Here is a 22,277-nt window from a genome sequence, read left to right on the forward strand (position 1 = left end):
ATGTTTCTTGGACGTAAATGGACTGCTTACATCAGTTCAGATTCATCTAAAAGGAATAGAGCACCGCCTGATTCAGTTAAAAAAAAAAATGCACATGAACAAGAGGTCATTGAGGCCAATTTGTATCCAAAAACAAACGTATCACCATTGAGAAAAGGCCCTATGGGCTTGTTCACACTGGGGTGACCTGCAGTTTTTTTTAAACTGGGTTGTGCCAGAGCAGGAGGTTGCGGTCCACGTCAGAGGGCTCCGTGGGCTACTAGTTGGGCACCCCTGTCTTACACATTGGGGCTAAATGCCCAGTGTGAATAGGGGTCATAATTGGAGATGCACCAAATGGATAATTTGGTACTGAATTGTATTATATTAGACTTTTCAATTAATATCATAAATTTAAATGAATATTCATTTATTGTCACCCATTATCGGCACCTTTAGTGCAAAAAAAGCTCTCAAGAAAAAATGCATCCCTTTTAAATTCTATGTATGTCCTCACACTGGTCTGTTGCACTTCACTTTGTGTTAAAAATGCTGCATTTTTGGTCAGTTAAAAAAAAGGCACCCCCATTGAAATGCATTGAAAACGCATCAGTAACACACCCATGTTACTTTTTTGATGCGATTTTTTGAGTCATATGACCTATGAACAATACACCATATGCACAGTAAATTTATGATAAAATCATGGCAAAATTGTGTGCGTTTTCAGGGGCCATTATCGGCACCCTTTTCTCTATCGGCAGAATGCTGAAAACCACATTTTCGGCTGATGTTTGATTGTATCTCTAGTCATAATGAAAACCTGTATAAGAACCGGCAGTGAAAGGAACCTTAGTTAGGCCTATTTCACACAGACTTCAGCTTACAGTAGGTGTTTGTGATATTGTGTTTTTAGCACGACAGCATCGCGCTGATTCTCGGCGACATGGTGCCGAGATCTCGCACTCACTGGAATAGTGACAGCACATCCCAGCAAGCGCGTCATAGAAGCGACGGGAGATCCGACTTGGATTCCCGCCAATTCTACACGTGTGCGGCGTTTGTTATGAATCCTGAGGGGGAAGTCCCCGCCGGATTTTAAATAAAAATCCGGAATGGGTTCCCCCTCAGGAGCATACCAGGCCCTTAGGTCTGTTATGGGTTGTAAGGAGAGCCCCCCTACGCCAAAAAAAAACGGCGTAGGAGGTCCCCCTACAATCCATACCAGACCCGTATCCAAAGCACGCTAACCGGCCGGCCAGGAAGGGAGTGGGGACGAGCGAGCGCCCCCCCCCCCTCCCTCCTGAGCCGTACCAGGCTGCATGCCCTCAACATGGGGGGGTTGGGTGCTCTGGGGCAGGGGGGCGCACTGCGCGGCCCCCCCACCTCAGAGCACCCTGTCCCCATGTTGATGAGGACAGGGCCCCTTCCCGACAACCCTGGCCGTTGGTTGTCGGGGTATGCGGGCGGGAGGCTTATCGGAATCTGGGAGCCCTCTTTAATAAGGGGGCCCCCAGATACCGGCCCCCACCCTAAGTGAATGGATATGGGGTACATCGTACCCCTAACCATTCACCTGTAGGAAAAATGTCAAAGTTAATAAACACACCACACAAGGGTTTTTAAAATAATTTATTTTTCTGCTCTGGAGGCTCCCCCTGTCTTCTTTATTAGCTCTTTTACCAGGGGGAGCTTCTTCTTTGACGTCTTCGGGTGGGTGGGGGCCGCCGTCTGGTTCTCTTCCACCGCCGGGGGGGGGGGCGGTCGCTTTTAAAAAAGCCCCCACCGCCCGGCGGGTTTCCTCCGGCGTCTTCGGCGGGGGGGCTTCTTCTTCCGCTATCCCGACGGGTCTTCTCCGCTATCCGGGGGTCTCCTTCTATGTTCGCACCCCGGTTCTTCCTCTCGCTGTCCGGTGCCTTCTTCTTCCGTGCTGTACGTCTTCTTCTCCTTCCGTGCTGTGAGTTCTTCTTCCGTGCTGTGACGTCATGTTCTTCACTTCTCTTCTTCTCCCGATGTTGACACGTCGCCTTTCCTCGCTGCAATGACGGGTGCGCGGCTTGCATCGGATTTATATAGACCTCACAATCCCATCATGCTCTGGTACCTACCCATGTGATACCTACCCACGTGGGTAGGTATCACATGGGTAGGTACAGAGCATGATGGGACTGTGAGGCCTATATAGGTCCGATGAAAGCAGCGCACCTGCCATTTCAGCGAGAAGAGGCGACGTGTCAATATCTGGAGAAGTGAAGAAGATGACGTCACAGCCCGGAAGAAGAAGAATACGTCACAGCACGGAAGAAGAAGATAGACGTTCAGCGCTGAAGGAGAAGGCACCGGACAGCTGGAGGAAGAACCGGGGTGCGCCGAGTCAACAGTGGAGAGCGGCGAACATAGAAGAAGACCCCCGGAGAGTGAAGAAGACCCCCCCGGATAGCAGAAGAAGAAGCACACCACCCCCCGCCGAAGACGTCGGAGGAAACCCGCCGAGGAGTGGGCGCTTTTATAAAAGCGACCCCCCCCGGCGGTGGAAGAGAACCGGACGGCGGCGAAGAGCGGCCCCCACCCGAAGACGTCAAAGAAGAAGCCCCCCCTGGTAAACAGAGCTAAAGAAGACAGGGGGCGGCCTCCGGAGCAGACTAATAAATTATTTTAAAAACTCTTGTGTTGTGTTTATTGACTTTAACATTTTTCCTCCAGGTGAATGGGTAGGGGTACGATGTACCCCATATCCATTCACTTGGGGTGGGGGGCCGGTATCTGGGGGCCCTCTTATTAAAGGGGGCTCCCAGATTCCGATAAGCCTCCCGCCCGCATACCCCGACAACCAACGGCCAGGGTTGTCGGGAAGGGGCCCTGTCCTCATCAACATGGGGACAGGGTGCTCTGGGGTGGGGGGGCCCCGCAGTGCGCCCCCTTGCCCCAGAGCACCCAACCCCCCCATGTTGAGGGCATGCAGCCTGGTACAACTCAGGAGGGGGGGGGGGCGCTCGCTCGTCCCCACTCCTTTCCTGGCTGGCCGGGTAGCGTGCTTTGGATACGGGTCTGGTATGGATTGTAGGGGGACCCCCTACGCCGTTTTTTCGGCGTAGGGGGGGGCTCTCCTTACAACCCATAACAGACCTAAGGGCCCGGTATGCTCCTGAGGGGGAACCCATGCCCTTCCCCCTCAGGATTCATAACAAACGCCGCACACGTGTAGAATTGGCGGGAATCCAAGTCGGATCTCCCGTCGCTTCTATGACGGCTTTGTCTCTATCGCGGCAAGCCAGCTCGGCGCTGGCTCCCGCGACGGGGCTCGTAGGTGCTCAATCTCGCCGAGAAAGGGAGCGAGATTGACACAATATCGCGTGCACCTACTGTATATAGAGTAGTGTGAACAGCAAGCTTTTATGAAATTTTGGGCAAGCTTTTACAATCCGCTTTCTCAAAGGATTTAAAGCGCCATTTAGCTTCTGTTGCATTGAGTGCCATGAGTTGCCCTATAACTCACTGCACTCCAGGGATGGGATGCAACATATTGGCTGGGGAACATTGCCTCAGCTAATTTCGTCTGTAATTGGACGTCTTCCTGAAGATGTTCAATTACAGACAAAACTAGTTGGGACTGTTCCCCAGCCGATACGTTACATCCCATCCCTGGAGCACAAGCCAACTTCTGGTTTCGGGGGGGGGGCGGCTGCAGCAACCCTAAGCGCTGTATATACCTGGTGCCGGTTCTCAGGTGATGTGAGTGCAGTGTAATTGTAAGGTTTTATATGGTTTACTAAAGTCAACTGCTTTGCATAATGAACCTTTTTTACTGCTACTGTTTTTGCCATTGGAAAGAATCGCATCCTGGTACATGTGAATGGTCAGTTTGGTGGCAAAATATGCAGTGGGTCCAACCAAAAAAAAGCGCAGTGAGGCCTATCTAGTAATAGAAGGTCCATCCATGTGGGGGGTTACCTGGAGCACATGGAAGTGGTAACGTGTTTATCCGCTACTAATGGCACCAGCAATTGTTAACTTATCTTTTGTTTAAGCAACTATCATTTGAATGGGACCCATTGATACATTGGATATTAGTTTCGTTTTTTTTTTTATATGTGGCAAATGTTTAGTAATCTTGATTCACATGGCAGTGCAGTCTTTTTACACATACAAATTTTACCATAGGATTATTTGCATCTGGAAGAAATGAAGAGGCAGCTAACTGCTAGTGAAAAGAGTTGCAAAGAGCTGCAGAAGAAACGCTCAGAAGCGGAACATAAGCCATCCTCATCTACCACTATAATGGAAACGGTAAGGGCTGAAAAAACTAGTCATTCACTGCAGAGAGATGATTTTACGTGAATGTGCAGGGGAAAAAAAATGTAATAAGGAAAAATAAAAACTGGTGAGATTCCAATGACTTCCAATGAGAAGAGGATGTGTAAAAAGTAACAGCAGCACCAAAAAGTAGCAGTGTGTCCCTATTTGTTATATAATAATAATTGTTACTGATCTGACCGGAGTAATTTGAAGTTTGTTGATTGCCATAGTTTACTGCTCTTTGAAAATCCTCTTTGAACTGCTTTTGTAAATGTTGTAGTGGATAGTTCTTCCTTTGTGTATAACACATGAAATACCCCCCATACACATTGGAAGCTAATGATGTACATGAATACCTTACTCTAGCCTTGATTTACAAACCACCAGTGCTGGCAAAAAAACATTGTAAGAGAAACACAGCATGCACATTTGTTGAAAAATGTATATTGATTTTATTCTAATCAGTCATTGAACTATTTGGTTTCATAATTCAGTAATTACATGGAATAGAAAACCACCTGGTCTGTTTGGTGACGCTCTTGATATAGTATAGAAACTGTTTGTATGGTGAATTTTTAAAGCAAGCTTTTGCCTATGCAAGGAATATTTACCAGGTTCACTTACACACCAGCACTGTACTATTTATACTTTCCTGCAGCTCCACATTGGAGTCAATACGAGAAGCCCTATATATAAACTATTGATCTAATCAGAGCTTTCGTATGGCTTAGGACGCTTTCCTCACACCTATGTACCAGATATGGCATCTGGCTCTGTATAAGGAGTGAAAGAGGAGTGGGGATATATGTGCTCTGATAAAAGGGTAGGAGAGGTCTGTCTCTTTCCAGCAGCTGAACAGAGCAGCAGGAGAGTTAAAAGAAGGAAAGTTGGATGGTGGCAATTGTCTTCCACACGATTCCTTGTTATATTTAGCTGGTGCAATCTGATAATGTGCTGTGAGCATTGTATTTGAATAGTTGCACAACAGTCCACCAAGTGGTGTAGACAACAGACATGCCACTTTCTGCATTACGTAAAATGAAGTTCAATCTACATCACTGATCTTTCTTTAACTTACAGGTGGAAAAGACGCAAATGCAAACAACGGAACAACCTGAATCAGACAATTTGTTGAGCAGAGATAACAGCAAGGGTGACTCTTTAAGAAGTAATATTTCCACAAGTGACAGTAAGGTTAGTAACTGACTAGGAAATATATGTGTAAAAAAAAGTACAGTGTACATACAGTATAATTACAATGATTTTTAAATTCACATTCAGAACATAGCTTAACCACCTCAATACCAGGCACTTTCACCCCCTTCCTGCCCAAGCCATTTTTCAGCTTTCAGCGCTGTCACAATTTAAAAGACAATTGCACGGCCATGATACACTTTACCCAATTGTGGTATTTGATCACCTCTGCGGTTTTTATTTTTTTCACTTTGAACAAAAGAAGAGCGTCAATTTAAAAAAATATATATATATTTTTTACTTTTTGCTATAATAAACAAGATCACAGAAGGAAGCTTAGGCCTGCAGAAGGCCGCAAAGCCGCAGCCTCAATTACCGGCCGGCGCGGGCCCGCCGCGATCGCACGGTGGGGGCGCACAGATACACAGGATCCTGTGTCTTCGTGGGCCCCCACCTCTCCCGCCGCACGATCGCGGCGGGCTTGAGCCGGCCGGTAATTGAGGCCGCGGATTTGCGGCCTTCTGCAGGCCTAAGCTTGCTTCTGTGATCTTGTGGTGGCCGTTGGCATTACAAGTAAAACAGCAATCCAGCAATTCTAATGTGTTTTTCACTGTGTTTTCACTGCCATCTCCTTCCCTCTAATTAGAGCCCCCAAACATTATATATATTTTTTATTCTAACACCCTAGAGAATAAAATGGCGGTCGTTGCAATACTTTCTGTCACACCGTATTTGCGCAGCAGCCTTACAAGCGCACTATTTTTGGGGGAAAAAAAACTTTTTTTAATTAAAAAATAAGATACATGTACAGTCAGTCCAATTTTTTGATACCTCACATGTGTGGTTTGAATACCATTTACATATGCAGGCGCTACTCACGAATGCGTTCGCTTCTGCGCGTGAGCTTGATTCCTGTATTATGAGGGTGCATTCTGTTTTAAGTATTTATTCCTAAAATAAATTGTACCTTTACAACCCCTTTAAGCTTGTACTTTAAGCATCCCATGTAAAATTAAGAGCAGTTAAAATAAATGTATATTCTTAAAGTGGTTCTAAAGCTCAAAGTTTTTTACCTTCATGCATTCTATGCATGAAGGTAAAAAAACGTTCTGTGTGCATCAGCCCCCCTAATACTTACCTGAGCCCCATTGCGACCCAGCGATGTGCAATAGAGCCTTGAATATCTCCCTCCTTGTTGGCTGAGACAGCAGTGGTAGCCGTTGGCTCCCGCTGCGGTCAGTCACAACCAGTGAGCCAATGAGAAGTGAAAGACGGTGGGGCTGAGCCGCAGCTGTGTTTTTATAGACCGTTTATAGACAAACTGTTTGCTCTGGGGGCACTTGACAGGATCGAGAAGCCAGAAGCACTGGTGTGGGACCCAAAAGGAGGAGGATCAGGTCTGCTGTGTGCAAAACTCTTGCACGGAGCAGGTAAGTATAACTTCCTGCCAGCACTACTATGAACAATGCTGTTACCCTAATCATTGGTGGTTAATTATGCAAGCCTTCAAAACACCATAATTTTCTGTTTTTTTTTCTTGTCGCAGGATAGTTCAGAAACAGTTTTGGACTCATCTATGATTTCAACTGAAAACGGGAAAACCAGCAGGTTCCCTAAGCCACAGATGGAGATTAGCTTTAGCCCAGTAAAGCCAAACAGAATGGAAGTTAAACATCATGGTTGTGACTCACCAATAACTGTCAGAATTACTAGAACATCAAGAAAGAGAAAGAGTGGTGAAATGGACCAGGTAATTTCATTTAGTCCTAATGCTGGTTACCAAAACTGTTCTACTATAATGCATAAGCAGCTACAAATGGTATTTTTTTTTTTAAATATCTAAACTGAATAGGCATGTCCTAGTTAAAGATGTACAGTATTGTGAGTTAGGCCCGGTTCACACTTGTGCGATGCCAGACATCGCATGCAATTCGGATGTAATCCGCAGCGCACTGCTACTGCTGTTCACATTACATGCGATGTCTGTGCGGTGCGATATCAGCCATACAGATAGTATGGCTGATATCGCACCTCATTCGGTCCAAAGACGCACAGGACCCTTTTTTCTGTTCGGACCAGAATCGGATCGCATGTGTGTTCACACATATGCAATCCGATTCGTGTCCGAACTGTTGTACCCTAACAAAATTTACATTTTCTTTTCCGTACATCACGGGACACAGAGCGGCATATTCATTACTATGTGGGTTATATGGAGTACCTTCAGGTGATGGACACTGGCAATCTTAAACAGGAAGTCCCCTCCCTATATAACCCCCTCCCATAGGAGGAGTACCTCAGTTTTTTCGCCAGTGTCTTAGGTGTTGGTCACAAAGAAGTTTGCCTCCAGGTCCTTGAGACTAGGCAGACTATACCGGATCTGTCCAAAGTTCCTCAGAGCCAAAGTGGACAGTACCCGGGCCCCAAGTCGTGGGGTTTCGCCTATAATGCCTCTTCTTAAGGGGCTGGATCCTGGGCCCAGAACTTTGAGCTTTCTAAAGTCCAAAAAGCACTGTTGCCAGGATGCTGTATAGGTCCAGGGCAGTGGTGTTCCACAGGACCCGGGTCCCTGAAGGTCTAGTACAGAACCCACGGAGATGGGGGAAGATTGGGCCTCTTGCTTTTTGCAATACCCTGCAGCGTGGAGCAGGTAAGAGGGGGGCCTGCGGAACTTGGTTCGTCGGCAGGTCCCTCAGGGGGAAGACTAGTTGGGTTAAGCCTAGGATGCTCTGCATGGGCAACTATTGCCACTATGTCTGCTAGACAGGATGGTTACCTCCCATTTGCTAGTATATCCCCCCCCACGGACTGTGTTTGCTATTGTTGGCTGTCCCGCATGGTTTTGGGGGGTAGAGGCTCTTTGCCTGGTTCTAGGACAAGCAGGGCAAGCCCACCCCCCGTTATCTCTCGGCTTAAGGCCAGGGACTTGCCTGTATTAGGTGTGCTTTTTTCCCCTGCAGCTCTGGGTCCTCTTGCGCCGCCGGCGTGCTGCTCCTCTCCTCAGGCTTCCCCTCTGGGACGTGCGCGCGCGCATGATATAGATGCGCGCGGAGGGGGCGGGGAGCGTAGCGACGTCGGCGGGGAGAGGGGCGTTCCCCCCTCACTGATATCTTGAGCAGCTCTGTCCTCCGGTCAGTGTAGGATTCGTCTGCTGACTGGAGGGACACAGAGCAGGACACAGAGCGGAGCAGGGTGACACCTAGTGGCGGTAAAAAAGACCTGTTTAGGTCTGGAGCTAAGCTCCTCACTGACTAAGGAGAGAAGATAGGAGATGTTCCCCTGATTTTCTCTATTAAGCCAAAGGTCTTTTGGCAGCAGTCTGGCACTCACACAGTCCCTTTAAAGTGCAAAAATTTTAATATTTAAAAAAAAAAAAAAAGTTTTTTTTCAGGGAAAAGGTGTGCACTATCTTTCCATTGGCTTATAAGGTTTTTCCTGCCTTAAGCTACTTATATATTATTATTTTTTGTTCTCCTTGCTACAACAGTCAGTTGTTATTAGCGGAGTGCCACGGTATTGTATCATGGGCCCTAATGGTTTGGGGACTAAAAGTGCTAAAAATGCAAAGAAACAGAAGGGTTCCCCCTCTAGCTCTGAGGATCTTAATCAGACTATGCCGGTTTTGTCCTCTCCTAAAAAGCTAGAAGATGCCGCCTTTGAGGAGCCATTAGGTGTGGTGGGTGCTGTGGCTGGCCCCATTCTGCCCGACCCAGTGTTTGTCACGCAGGATATGTTATCTGTCTCCCTGCAGGGGTTAGAACAGAGACTGACAACTTTTCTTACTAATTCTCTTGCAGGCAAAAAGCAGACTAGATCTCCGTCCCCTAAGTTGGTGTCCTCTGATGCTGAGATTCTCTCCCCAGAGGAGTTAGAATCCCAGGAGGACCAAACGGAGCAGATCCTAGAAGGTTCAGACATTGAGGAGTCCACTATTGAGGAACCTTTTTCGGTTTCTCAAGCAGAGAATCTGTGGGTACAGTCTTTAACGGACATGGTCCGCTCAGCTTTTAAGCTCCCCTCGCCAGGGCCTCAGATTCCTGCCGTGTCTTCTTTGGGCTCCTTAAAAGCACCATTAAGTAACGCAGTGTTTCCGGTTCACCCTTTGTTGGAAGACCTGATCTTTCAAGATTGGGCCCGGCCCGATAGAATTTTTGTGCCTCCTAAAAGGTTTTCTGTTCTGTACCCCATGGAGGAAAAATTTTCAAAGAAATGGGTGCTTCCCGCTGTGGATGCGGCGGTCTCCTGCGTAAACAAATCTTTAACTTGTCCAGTAGAGAACATACAGATGTTCAAGGATCCGGTTGATAAGCGGTTGGAAACCCTTTTGAAAGCATCCTTTTCTACAGCAGGGGCAGTTGTGCAACCGGCCGTGGCTGCAATTGGCGTTTGTCAGGCGTTAAAAGACCAGACTAAGCAGATGTTAAGGGAGCTCCCGGCTCAGCAAGCACAGGATCTGGCCGACCTCCCCAGGGCTCTGTGTTTCGCGGTGGATGCCATAAAGGACTCCATCCAACAAGCTTCCCGTCTGTCGCTATTCTTGGTACATATGCGAAGGCTCCTGTGGCTAAAGAATTGGTCGGCAGAGACTCCGTGTAAAAAGCTGTTGGCGGGTTTTCCCTTCCACGGAGGAAGGCTTTTTGGGGAAGATCTGGATAAGTACATACAGACAATATCAAGTGGCAAGAGTACTCTTTTACCGGTCAAAAAGAGATTTCGAGGTCCGGCGTTTAAGCGGCAGCAATCCCCAGCCCCAGGGCCCTCGGCCCCCAGGCAGTATCGACGGCCTCCCGCACGGTCAAACTTTGGTAATAAGTCGCAAGGACAGGCCGCGGGTGGCAAGCGACCATGGGCCCGCAAGCCAGTTAAACCTGCTCCAAAGTCAGCTTTATGAAGGGGCGCCCCCACTCAATCGGGTGGGGGGCAGGCTTCGATTCTTTGCAAAAGTTTGGGAAGCCAAGATCCCCGACAAATGGGTTCTTTCCTTGGTGGCGGCTGGCTACAAAATAGAATTTCGGGAGTTTCCCCCTCCGCATTTTCAGGAATCAAGAATTCCAAGCGATCCGGAAAGGAGGGCTGCCTTGCTAACAGCCTTGGATCGTCTTCTAAACCAAGGGGTAATCGTAGAGGTACCAGTTCAGGAGCACAAGCTAGGCTTTTACTCCAATCTGTTTATCGTGCCAAAGCCCAACGGCGATGTAAGGCCCATCCTGGATCTAAAGATTCTAAACTCTTACCTGAGGATTCGGTCCTTTCGGATGGAATCCATACGGTCTGCCGCCGCAGCCTTGCAGCAGAACGATTTTTTGGCCTCGATAGACATAAGGGACGCGTATCTTCATGTTCCAATTTTTCAGGGGCATGAAAAATTCCTACGCTTTGCAATCGCAGGGCGCCACTATCAATTTGTGGCTCTCCCTTTCGGGTTGGCTACAGCCCCCCGTGTGTTTACGAAGGTCCTGGCCCCCATCTTAGCCAATCTAAGGACCCAGGGAATCTTGATCCTGGCCTATTTGGACGACCTCCTGATCATAGATCACTCTGCTTCGGGCCTGGGTCGAGCGGTAGCCCTTGCAGTTCAGTACCTCGAGGTATTCGGTTGGGTTTTAAACCAAGAAAAGTCGGCTTTACAGCCCACAAAACGATTGGAATACCTCTGCATGCTGCTAGACACGGAGCAACAAAGAGTGTTTCTCCCTTTAGAGAAGTTCAAAGGGATCAAAGAATTGATCCAGTTGGTGCTAAGCAAAAGGGAGCCAACTATCCGATTGTGCATGAGATTACTGGGAAAAATGGTGGCCACCTTCGAGGCGGTGCCATATGCTCAGGCACACACTCGAATCCTGCAGACAACCATCCTGTCAGCCTGGAACAAAGATCCACAAGTCCTGGATCTTCCGTTGATCCTTCCATCAAGGGTCCGGCAAAGTCTCTACTGGTGGCTAAAGCCTCGGAACCTCAGTTCCCATTATCTGGAAGTTGGTAACTACAGATGCCAGCCTGAAGGGCTGGGGAGCGGTCTTGGATGGGCAAATCCAGCAGGGGGTTTGGGCAGAGTCTGAAAGAGGGCTGCCAATCAATGTCCTGGAGATCAGGGCGGCACGCTTAGCCTTAAAAGCCTGGACGTCCAAACTTCAAGGGTTTCCAGTGAGAGTGCAGTCCGACAATGCCACGACGGTGGCATATATAAACCACCAAGGGGGCACGAAAAGTCGAGCCGCCCAAAGGGAAGTAAGCTTAATTTTCCTGTGGGCAGAGACGCATGTACCATGCATCTCGGCGATTTTTATCCCAGGGGTGGACAATTTACAGGCGGACTTCTTAAGTCGCCAGCAGCTGGTTTCAGGGGAGTGGTCCCTCCATCCCCAAGTCTTTCAGGAGATCTGCCAGAAATGGGGATCTACGGATGTGGACATCATGGCGTCAAGGTTCAACAGGAAACTGAGCAAGTTCATGTCCCGATCAAGGGACCCTCTGGCCTGTGGAACCGATGCGTTGGTTTGCCCTTGGCATCCGTTCAATCTGCTGTACGCCTTCCCCCCGTTACAGATGCTGCCCCCGCCTGCTGCGCAGGATCAGGGTGGAGAACAGACCAGTCATTCTGATAGCCCCAGCATGGCCCCGGAGGTCGTGGTACTCACTGATCGTGAGAATGTCAGTGGGAGAACCATGGACCCTTCCACTTCGGCCAGACCTACTCTCTCAAGGCCCGATACTCCACCCTGCCTTACGGCATCTAAATTTGATGGCTTGGCGGCTGAATCCCTGATCCTCAGGTGTAGGGGCCTATCTAGCCAAGTTATTTCTACTCTGATTAAGGCTAGAAAACCAGTCTCCAGAGTAATTTATTACAGGGTCTGGAGGGCCTACGTAAGCTGGTGTGAGTCCCAGAGATAGCTTCCACGCAAATACACCGTTGACAGGGTATTGCGTTTCCTCCAGATAGGGGTAGATAAGGGTTTGGCCTTAAGTACTATTAAAGGACAGATTTCTGCCTTATCAGTATGGTTTCAGAGGCCGTTAGCCACACACTCTTTGGTTAAAACCTTTTTACAGGGGGTCTTACGCATTAATCCCCCCATCAAGTCTCCGGTTTGTCCGTGGGATTTGAATCTTGTGTTGTCAGCGCTGCAAAAGCAGCCATTTGAGCCTCTGGCAGAGGTTCCGTTGGTATTACTGACTCGGAAGTTGGTATTTTTGGTCGCTATGGCTTCCGGTTGAAGAGTATCAGAGCTGGCAGCATTGTCTTGTGAAGAACCATACCTTATTCTGCATAAAGACAGGGTGGTTCTCCGTCCACATCCATCTTTTCTGCCTAAGGTGGTGTCCAGTTTTCACTTGAACCAGGATTTGGTCCTACCATCCTTTTTTCCAAAGCCCACTTCTAGAAAGGAAGGGTTGCTGCACACCTTGGATATTGTCAGGGCCATGAAGGCCTATCTCAAGGCTACAGAAAAGATTCGAAGGACGGATACATTGTTCATTCTGCCGGAAGGGCCCAAGAGAGGTCAGGCGGCAGCTAAAGCTACCATCTCTAGATGGATTAAGCAGTTAATCGGTCAGGCCTACGGCTTGAAGGGGTTGCCCTCTCCTTTATCAGTTAAGGCCCATTCTACTAGGGCCATGAGCGCCTCCTGGGCAGCACACCACCAGATCTCTATGGCTCAGGTTTGCAAGGCGGCAACCTGGTCATCGGTCCACACGTTCACAAAATTTTACCAATTGGACGTAAGAAGAAGGGCCGATGCAGCCTTTGGACAGGCAGTGCTGCAGGCTGCAATTTGAGATCCTCAAGATTCGGGGCACCCTTGGTTAATTAATGAATTAATTAAATTAATCAGAATAATTATTTTTTGTTGGATTTAATTTGGATTTATTATGATTTAAAGAATACTTTCTGAATTAAATCTCCTGGCTGAGATGTCTCCCTCCCCTCATTGGAAGCATTGCTTTCGGACATCCCACATAGTAATGAATATGCCGCTCTGTGTCCCGTGATGTACGGAAAAGAAAAGGGGATTTTTAATACAGCTTACCTGTAAAATCCTTTTCTTGGAGTACATCACGGGACACAGAGCTCCCACCCCTCTTATGGGGAACATTTTGGGTGGCATACTGCTTGCTACAAAACTGAGGTACTCCTCCTATGGGAGGGGGGTTATATAGGGAGGGGACTTCCTGTTTGAGATTGCCAGTGTCCATCACCTGAAGGTACTCCATATAACCCACATAGTAATGAATATGCCGCTCTGTGTCCCGTGATGTACTCCAAGAAAAGGATTTTACAGGTAAGCTGTATTAAAAAATCCCCTTTTTCCTTCACAAACAGAGCTTTCTTTTGGTGGTATTTGCTCATCTCCGCAGTTTTTTTTTTTTTTTTTGCACTATAAACAAAAAAAGAGCAACAATTTTGAAAAATATTATTTGTTTTTGCTTTAATAAATACCCCCCCCCCCCCCCAAAAAAAAACATTTTAAAAAACAAATTTCTTCATCAGTTTAGGCCAATATGTATTCTACATATTTTTGGTAAAAAAACATCCCAATAAAGGTAAATTGCGATCAGTGCTTTAAAATGCCCTGATTACTGTGTAAATGGCAGGGAAGGAATTGACACTAAGGGGCGATCAAGGGGTTAAATGTGTTCCCTAGTTAGTGTTTCTAACTGTGAGGGGATGGGACTGACTGGGGGAGGAGACATATTGCTGTTCGCAATAACTGCAAACAGCAGATCTGTCTCTGTCAGAACGAGGATTTGTGTGTTAACTCATTCTGGCTCTCGTGCCTGCAATTGTGGGTGGCCAGTGGCGATCCCGCCCGCCGGCCACATGCATTGGGTCCTCCAGTGTGCAGCGCATGCACTCTCTATGGCTCATAAAGGAGCCGCCGTACATTTACAGCGATTTGCACAGGAGGGCCAACCTGCTGCCATATATGTACAGGAGCTGGCCGGTAAGTGGTTAATACCGTATTTTTCGCTCCGTAAGACACACCTGACCATAAGACACACCTACGCTTTAGGAAAACAAGAAAAAAAATATTCTGACCCATACAGAAGCCTAGCAAATAAAATGTACGTACTGCCAGTGGACATTACGTTAGTCAGTGGTATATATTCCTCTAATAAATAACGATACACCCGTGTTTGTGAGTATAATGGATCTTATAAGGCCATATAGTGTAGATCTATAGCAGGATGTCTCCCATGTTCCTATAGATCAGTGATGGTGAACCTTGGCACTCCAGATGTTTTGGAACTACATTTCACATGATGCTCATGCACTCTGCATAGTTTGTATTAACTATGGTGTTAACTTTTCAAATTTGGCACTAATATTCATCCACTCAGCTCTTAGTCTCAGGTAGAGATGCAATGAAATCGATTTCTGCATCTGATTCTAGCTCTATTTCATGTTCACAACCAGCAGCCTATTTGATAAAAGCACAATTTTCTGCATCTGTGGCACATTTCCTTGTACAAATATGGGCATCTTAGTCCATGGCTCACAAACGAGTTGCCCCTTCTGCTCCTGTTTCTCTACCTGAGTTTGATCCCAGTATGCCTGCCCTAGACAAGGCAGACCATGGAAAAAAGTACCGCTCCAAGCCCTGCTACCTATGCTGTGCTCCCGCCCTGTAGCACTAACAGGTGCAGACTCTGTGTTGATCCGTGTAAAAAAGAAATGATCCTGGACTGCCACACTCTGATAGGCGATTTATTGAAACAATATAAACAAAGGATAAAATCCAAAGCTGTACGACATCCAAAAATTCATGCAACAATGCAATCAATAGTAGGAAGTGGACACAGGGGACAAAAGGCTAACATGTTTCACATCATGGATAGATGCTTACTCGTAGCTGGTAAAGGCAGACACAGAAGGGAATAAAGAGGATATTGTGCCGCTTGATCTCTCTGTCTCGCCATGCTCTTTTAGATAAGAGACCTGCAAAATATTTTGGGAAACATTCCCTGTTCATGAACAGATAGAGTGTGCAGACTGTAATGACTGGATTACTCCAGACTACTCCCCTGAAATCTTTACTTAATGCTATACAGTGGAAAAATTATTCACATAGAAATGGTCCATCTCTGTGGTTGATCGTTCAGTCTCAGTCTTAAACAAAGAACTTACTGCACCTACTAAAGATGTTTCTTTTTTCAAAGATTTCACAGGTATAGTTTAAGATGCTCTTAAAAGGATCCCTTTACGCCTGCAGGTCCAGCCCTATAACCATCTCTTGCTGTGGAATGGGCCCTTAATTTGGACATCTTCAATCTGATTTGTCAAAAATGGGGGGCTCCAGAACCAAGAACATACTTCTTCTGTTTGTAGCTACAACCAAAGAGCCTCTAGCCATAGCCTTGGATGCAATGGTGATTCTGTTTGCACCTAAATGGCCCAGAAGATCCTGCTACTTGGACATCTAGCAGACAGTCCCTGACCATCAGGCAAGATCTGGTATCTCAAGGTCCTCTATTCCATTCTGCTTCTATGTTTCTGGCTTTAATAGCATGGCTGTTGAAGCCTGGGTCTTAAAGACTGAGGGATCTCTGAGTCTGTTATCCCCACCTTGCTGAAAGCCAGAAAAGACACTTCCAGGAAGATCTACTAATGTATCTGGAAATCTTTTTTGCCTGATGTGAACACAGGCATTTTAATCCCACAGATTACTGTGCCTTGTATTCTAATCTTCCTACAATCAGAACCAGAACTTGGCCTTAAACACTCAGGTAGGACAGGTTTCGGTCCATTTTTCTCAAAGACCTCTCCCTTAAAAAAAACGTCTTCAATGTGTATCTCGCATTATGCCCCTTTTGCAGCACCGTGTACTTCCGGGGGATCTCAAATTGGTTCTCTCTGCCCTACAGAAATCACTCTTGAAACCAGTTGGGGATATTCCTTTTAGAAGCTCTCTTGCCAAGTAGCCTTATTGCTCACTGTCATGTCTGAGTTGGTGGCCTTCTCCTGTTGGTTGGTTGGTTGTTCTGCTTTAGAATAAAAAAAATGCGCAAATTATTATTATTTTTTTTTCAATGCTATGCTTCACAGACTTTTGACGTTTTGTTGTGGTACAGCAACTTAGTTGCCTGTCACTGGGGTTTTCCTAATATGACACCGCCAATATGGCATCTAAAATGGTACTAATGGAATGTTAGAAACACTACAATGCATTACCTGAAATGCAAAGTACTGTTTGTGTCTCTGTGATCCTGTCACTTACATGTGCAGACATTTTACATTTGTGACAGGTGTTTTCCCTGTTCTGAGCTGAGCTGTGCCATCAGTCAGCTGGATGTAGTAGAAGGGATGTGCAACAGTCTTGCAGTATGTAAACTAAAGACTGAGTACTGTATATATACAGTATATTAGCTTCTTTCCTATAGCATATTAAATAGTGTTAAAGGAAACCACGATTGAGAGAAAAGCATGGACACCATTGTTGGCATCTCCTTCCAAAATGCTAGCAATCATGCCGATTCAGAGGATTCAGTATGAACTGCAAAGTATAGTGTTTAGGTGTTATGATGCTTACCCATACTACATTTTTTGCATACACTTTTTGAGTTCATTGAACTATTCACCTCCAACTGACCAATTTTCTACAAATATTTTATAGACTCAATCATCATATCTGGGTGTCTACATCACCTTTGTAAAATTCCAACTTATAGTAACATAAATTAAAAAATTTCAAGACACCAAAAAATGTATTAAATATAAAAAAATAAAAATGAAAAATGTGTTTCCATAAAATACAATGTTCACCAATTTCCCTAGAAACATACATCACACAATATAAAATATTTGGTAAACTTCCCTGCTCATATTTCATTCAACACCATGTTGTAACTTAATTACTGTTAGATTTTTACAAGTGTAGGTACCCACAGGGAGAATGTAAGACAATACTTATCTGTAAAGATGTAACAATAATTGATTGTAAATAATTCAACATGGAGTTGAATGAAATATGAGCAGGACATCCCATTTATTTTCAGAAGTAGGTCATTAATGGCATATTTTCTCAGTCTAGATTTCCTTAGATGCAAAATGTGATTTCAGTTGCACTTTTTAGGCATCTGTTAGATTTAAAGGGTTTATAAAGGCTTTTTTTTTTTTTTTTCTAATTAGGTTCCTTTAAGCTAGTGCATTGTTGGTTCACTAATCTTTTCCTTCCATTTCCCTTCTAAATGTTTTCTTTTCTTTGTCTGAATTTCTCACTTCCTGTTCCTCCTCAGTAAGCTGTTCTGGCTGACTAACCCCCAGCCAGATGATGGGGGCAAGCTTACTGAGGAGAAACGGGAAGTGAGAAATTCAGACAAAGAAAAAAAACATTTAGAAGGGAAATCGAAGGAAAAGGTAAGTGAACCAACAATGCACTAGCTTAAAGGAACCTATTTAGAAAATAAAAAACAAACCTTTACAACCCCTTTAAAGCTTGTTCTTCAGTCTGAAACAAAAAATTCAAATTCATCAGCTACAAATACTGTAGCTGCTGACTTTTAATAATGGAACATTTACCTGTCCAGGGACCCAACGTGGCAAGTTTACTTTGGGAAGCCAGCTATAACTGCTTGTGGCTTCACGCTGCACATGTGCGAGCTGTGCTTTGTGAATGGTCCCGCAGCCTTCTGGGACCTGTGACGTGTTCCAGAAGGCTGCAGGGGAAGAAGGGGGAATTTCCACTTGGATGGCCACAGCGATCCAACTGGAAGTGGCTTTGACAATTTCCCGCTACCCACTAGAGCTGCACGATTCTGGTCAAAATGAGAATCGCAATTCTTTTGCTTAGACTAAAGATCACAATTCTCAAATATTGATTGCCAGAAAACCCCCCCCCCCCCAATAAATAAACTTGTGATTTATTTGAAAATACGAATATATAAAAAACAGACCAGTTCAATGGTTCAATCAAACTTTGATTCTGCTTTTTTCATAGGAGTTATATGGTCTTTAACAATATAGACATATCACTGGTCTGTTTTTTATACATCAGAAGCAGTACCGCCGGCAACCACTGGGTGGCGCATTGGATACACACTAGAGTTGTATTGAACTGTGAGAGAAGCCCAGGCTGCTGACGTTTTCCGATATTGGCAGCATTTGCGTTCCACGCTGGTTACGTGGAATGGCGGTGACACATAAGAATTGCGGGTCGTCCCGCGGGGAGAATCGAGATCGCGATTCTCTCCGCGATTAATTGTGCAGCTCTACTACCCACATAAAAAGTTAAAGCAGAGGTCCGCCTAAAAAAAAATTATTAAAAGCCAGCAGCTACAAATACAGCAGCTGCTGACTTTTAATAAATGGAAACTTGCCTGTCCAGGGTGCCCATGATGTCGGCAACCGCTCAGCTCTCGGCTGCCCCCGCCGCCATCCTCGGTGAGGGAATCAGGAAGTGTAGCTTTGAAGCTTCACTTTCCAGTTCCCTACTGCTCATGCGTGAATCACGCTGCACGTCCTCACTGGTCCCCGCTGTCTTTTGGGACCAGTATGTTTCCCAGAAGACATCGGGGGGGGGGGGCAGGAAGGTGCCTGGAAGTGGGTGCAAATACCTTTATTATACAGGTACCTGCACCCCCCTCCCCCTGAAAGGTGCCAAAATGTGACATCGGAGGGGGGAGGGTTCCGAAAAGCGGAGGTTCACTTTTTGTGCGGACCTCCGCTTTAAGTGCCAAAATGTAATGGAGTGAAGGCAGGCAAGTGGAACTTCCCCTTTTGGGGGAAGTTCTGCTTTTACGTTTTTCTGTAGTGTAGTTTTAACCAGTCATGGCTGAAATGCTTTTGTGGTATTCAGAAGGAAAAAAATGACATAATAAAGTCAAATAATTTTGCACTAATAATTATCAGTTTCTCTAATTGATTTCCTTTTAAGCATACAATGCTCTCAAGCTGCTGGAAAATTAAATGTAAAGATTCAGAGTGCCCTAGAAACATTTGTCAGGTATTGAATTCCCTTTATAGTGTGGGTGAATTAATAACCAGGAAATCATCATTTCTGTAGACTCGCATTATATGTTTCTTGTGTCTAGTAAATAGTCTGTGGCATACTTCTAAAGCCAAATGCAAGCTTTTTTTCCTACATATTTTTCCTATAAATATGTGAAATGCATTGCAGATTACAGCAAAAGAGTCCAGTGGCACATTGGCTGCTGCCAATTTATGAATCGCAGGCATATGGGGAGATTTTCAGTGGTTGCTGCATTTTTTGGAGGATAAATGTCAGTTTGCTTTGAAGGGGCAACTCTACTTTAAGCCAAAAACCTATGGTTCTAGTAATACTTTGATACCAGGGGCCACAGGTGTAACCCTGGCACACAACCCTTAAAGGGAAAAATCAACCAGGTGCATTTGAGCCTTTTGTATGATCACTGTTCTCCATGTGTAAGAGCACTAGGACCTGTGTCCTATGTAACCATGCACAGTGTGAGTGTGCGCTTTCAGGACACAATTTCATCTTTGCTTTATCGGAAAGTAAAAATAGAACATTTCATGAAAATCTCAAATCTACCAAAACCCTTGCAGCATTGATGGCGATCTCCCATGGTGTGAAATAAGATTACTTAATCAGAATTGTTTGTTTTTTGCATCAGTCTTCTTTTTGTATACCTGTATCATGTGCTGTGACAGACTGGTGATTTTGCTGCCGAAATTGTTAGCATTTACTAATTTCCCATTATTTTTTATGTCTGTAGCTATCTGGTAACTACTGTTTTAGCTAGCTACTATTCATATCTAAAAATCTCTGGGAGGGGTTTATATTCTTGGACAGTGAGAGAAGCATAGCCAGCACATAATATTTGAACATTGAATGAAGCTGGCATTTTCATACTTCAACTATCAGCACTTAAAGTGGATGTAAACCCGCCATTTTTTTATTTATTTTTTGATGTCACAGTGTACAGTTTTAAAATTTCTTATCTGTGCCCAGTCTTGCCACACATTTAGGCCCCTTTCACACGGGGCGGATCAGTAATTATCCGCCCCGTGCACCTCAGCTTGCTCAGCGGGGAACGCTCCGTTGATCCCCGCTGAGCCGGCGGTTGACAGGGCGGTCCCCGCACACTGTGCAGGGACCGCCCTGTCTTTTCTCCGCTCTCCCCTATGGGGGGATCGGATGAACACGGACCGTCTGTCCGTGTTCATCCGATCCGCCAGACGGATGGAAAAGTAGGTTTTTCCTCTGTCACACTTTGGCGGAGCGGGTCGGATGTCAGCGGGCATGTCACCGCTGACATCCGCGGCTCCATAGAGGAGCACGGAACGCCCGTTCAGGTCCACCTAAAAAACTGGCAGGCGGGCCTGAACGGGCCTCCCGTGTGAAAGAGCCCTTAATCCAGCTCTGAGCAATCCTCTTTTATTGTTCAGTGAAATAAAACAGACTTACAGAGAAAAACCTTAGTCCGTTCCGCCCCCTTGCTGTGAGTGACAGGTTATTTACATATCTCATGCACTAGCCTGGAGGCGGCATTATTTTTTAATTCCCACCCCACTCCTTTTCTGAAGTTATGTGGTTACTTTTCTGGATTTTAACTGGATGTTAGTGATCATAGCAGAATTTAGTGTAAGGAATACACAGGAAAAAATGCATGTTGACAAGGGGTGTGTAAAGGTGGGCAGGGAGTCTACTGACATCACGACTCCACCCAGCGAGCTCCAAACAACAGATCCACCAACAGAATCTGCAGTTTTTCAGTTCTTATAACAGACAGAGGGGAGACAGTTGACGGGTAAGGATACATGCAAGAGGCATCTATATCCTTATAGCTCATCACTATGGCAGTAGTTTAGAAAGGATAAGAGCGAGTTTACATCCACTTTAATTCTGTTGTGACCAGGCAACAGAGTTATAATGGAATCATTCTATGGGCTGCAAATCTTTTTCTTCTTGGCAGAAAAACACTGTGCTAGAATAAAATAGTTCCAATTGTCAATGCAAATTGTGTTTGCACCTGATACACCCCTATAGAGTTTTAACATGACCAGTGTTTTAGACTGGCTGCCTACTCTTGAGTATATCTGAGAGTTGCACATTTTCCCCACATATGGCTAACCTATCCAAGGCAGGTGCCAGTCTCCAAAGCGAGACAATTGCTGAACTTTCAGTCTAAGAATCAGAAAAACAAACAAGAATTAAATTTAGACCTAGACAAACACATCCAACCCTTTGGCTGTCACTATCCAGCCCTCAATGTGTCCACTGTCTGCATTCCTCTCTGAGCTTGTCCGCTTCCTCAATGCTTTTTAGAGGGCATTTGACAGACCGCGAGGAGGTTTTGCATTGTCTCCTCACTGCTTGATTTAACCCTATAATGCCATACTACCAGGCTACAAACAGTCCTAGTTCCTCTTGTGGCTTATTGGGAAAATGTATTCCCTGCGCCCAGATTTAAGCCATCCATCCATCCATTTTATCCACTTCTCTAAACAGTCTATAATGGCACCAGTCAGGGCAGGAACATAGGAGCTGCCATTGTGGACCTTGGTTCTGTAATTCCCATTTGTGAGTCGCTGACCTGCAGCAGACATGAACCTACAGGTGTCCTGACATCTGATAACACACGTACTTGTTCTGGGTCAATGACTCCTGAAATTGTAATGAGAGGATAAGGATGACAGCATTGAGAATGATCATGATGGACCATGCACTTGTAATCCTGGACTATAACTTCTCCTTCAGCCCCCACATCCAATCACTGGCTAAATCCTGCCGCCTTAACCTCCGCAACTTCTCCAGAATTCGACCCTTCCTGACTAACGACACCACAAAGCAACTTATTCACTCCTTGATTATTTCCTGCCTTGA

The 22,277-nt window shown here is 45.8% G+C and overlaps 1 protein-coding gene across 1 annotated transcript in view; it reads left to right on the forward strand.

Moving 5' to 3' along the window:
• KIF20B (kinesin family member 20B) overlaps nt 1–22,277 on the forward strand; it is a 160,238-nt gene that overhangs the window by 100,167 nt on the left and 37,794 nt on the right. The window contains exons 28-30 of the mRNA XM_040362115.1: nt 4,141–4,266; nt 5,356–5,469; nt 7,016–7,219. Coding sequence (XP_040218049.1) covers nt 4,141–4,266; nt 5,356–5,469; nt 7,016–7,219 — 444 coding nt within the window. The remainder of the gene's footprint in view (nt 1–4,140; nt 4,267–5,355; nt 5,470–7,015; nt 7,220–22,277) is intronic.

This window comes from Rana temporaria, chromosome 8, assembly GCF_905171775.1.
Source record: "Rana temporaria chromosome 8, aRanTem1.1, whole genome shotgun sequence".
Taxonomy (NCBI): domain Eukaryota; kingdom Metazoa; phylum Chordata; class Amphibia; order Anura; family Ranidae; genus Rana; species Rana temporaria.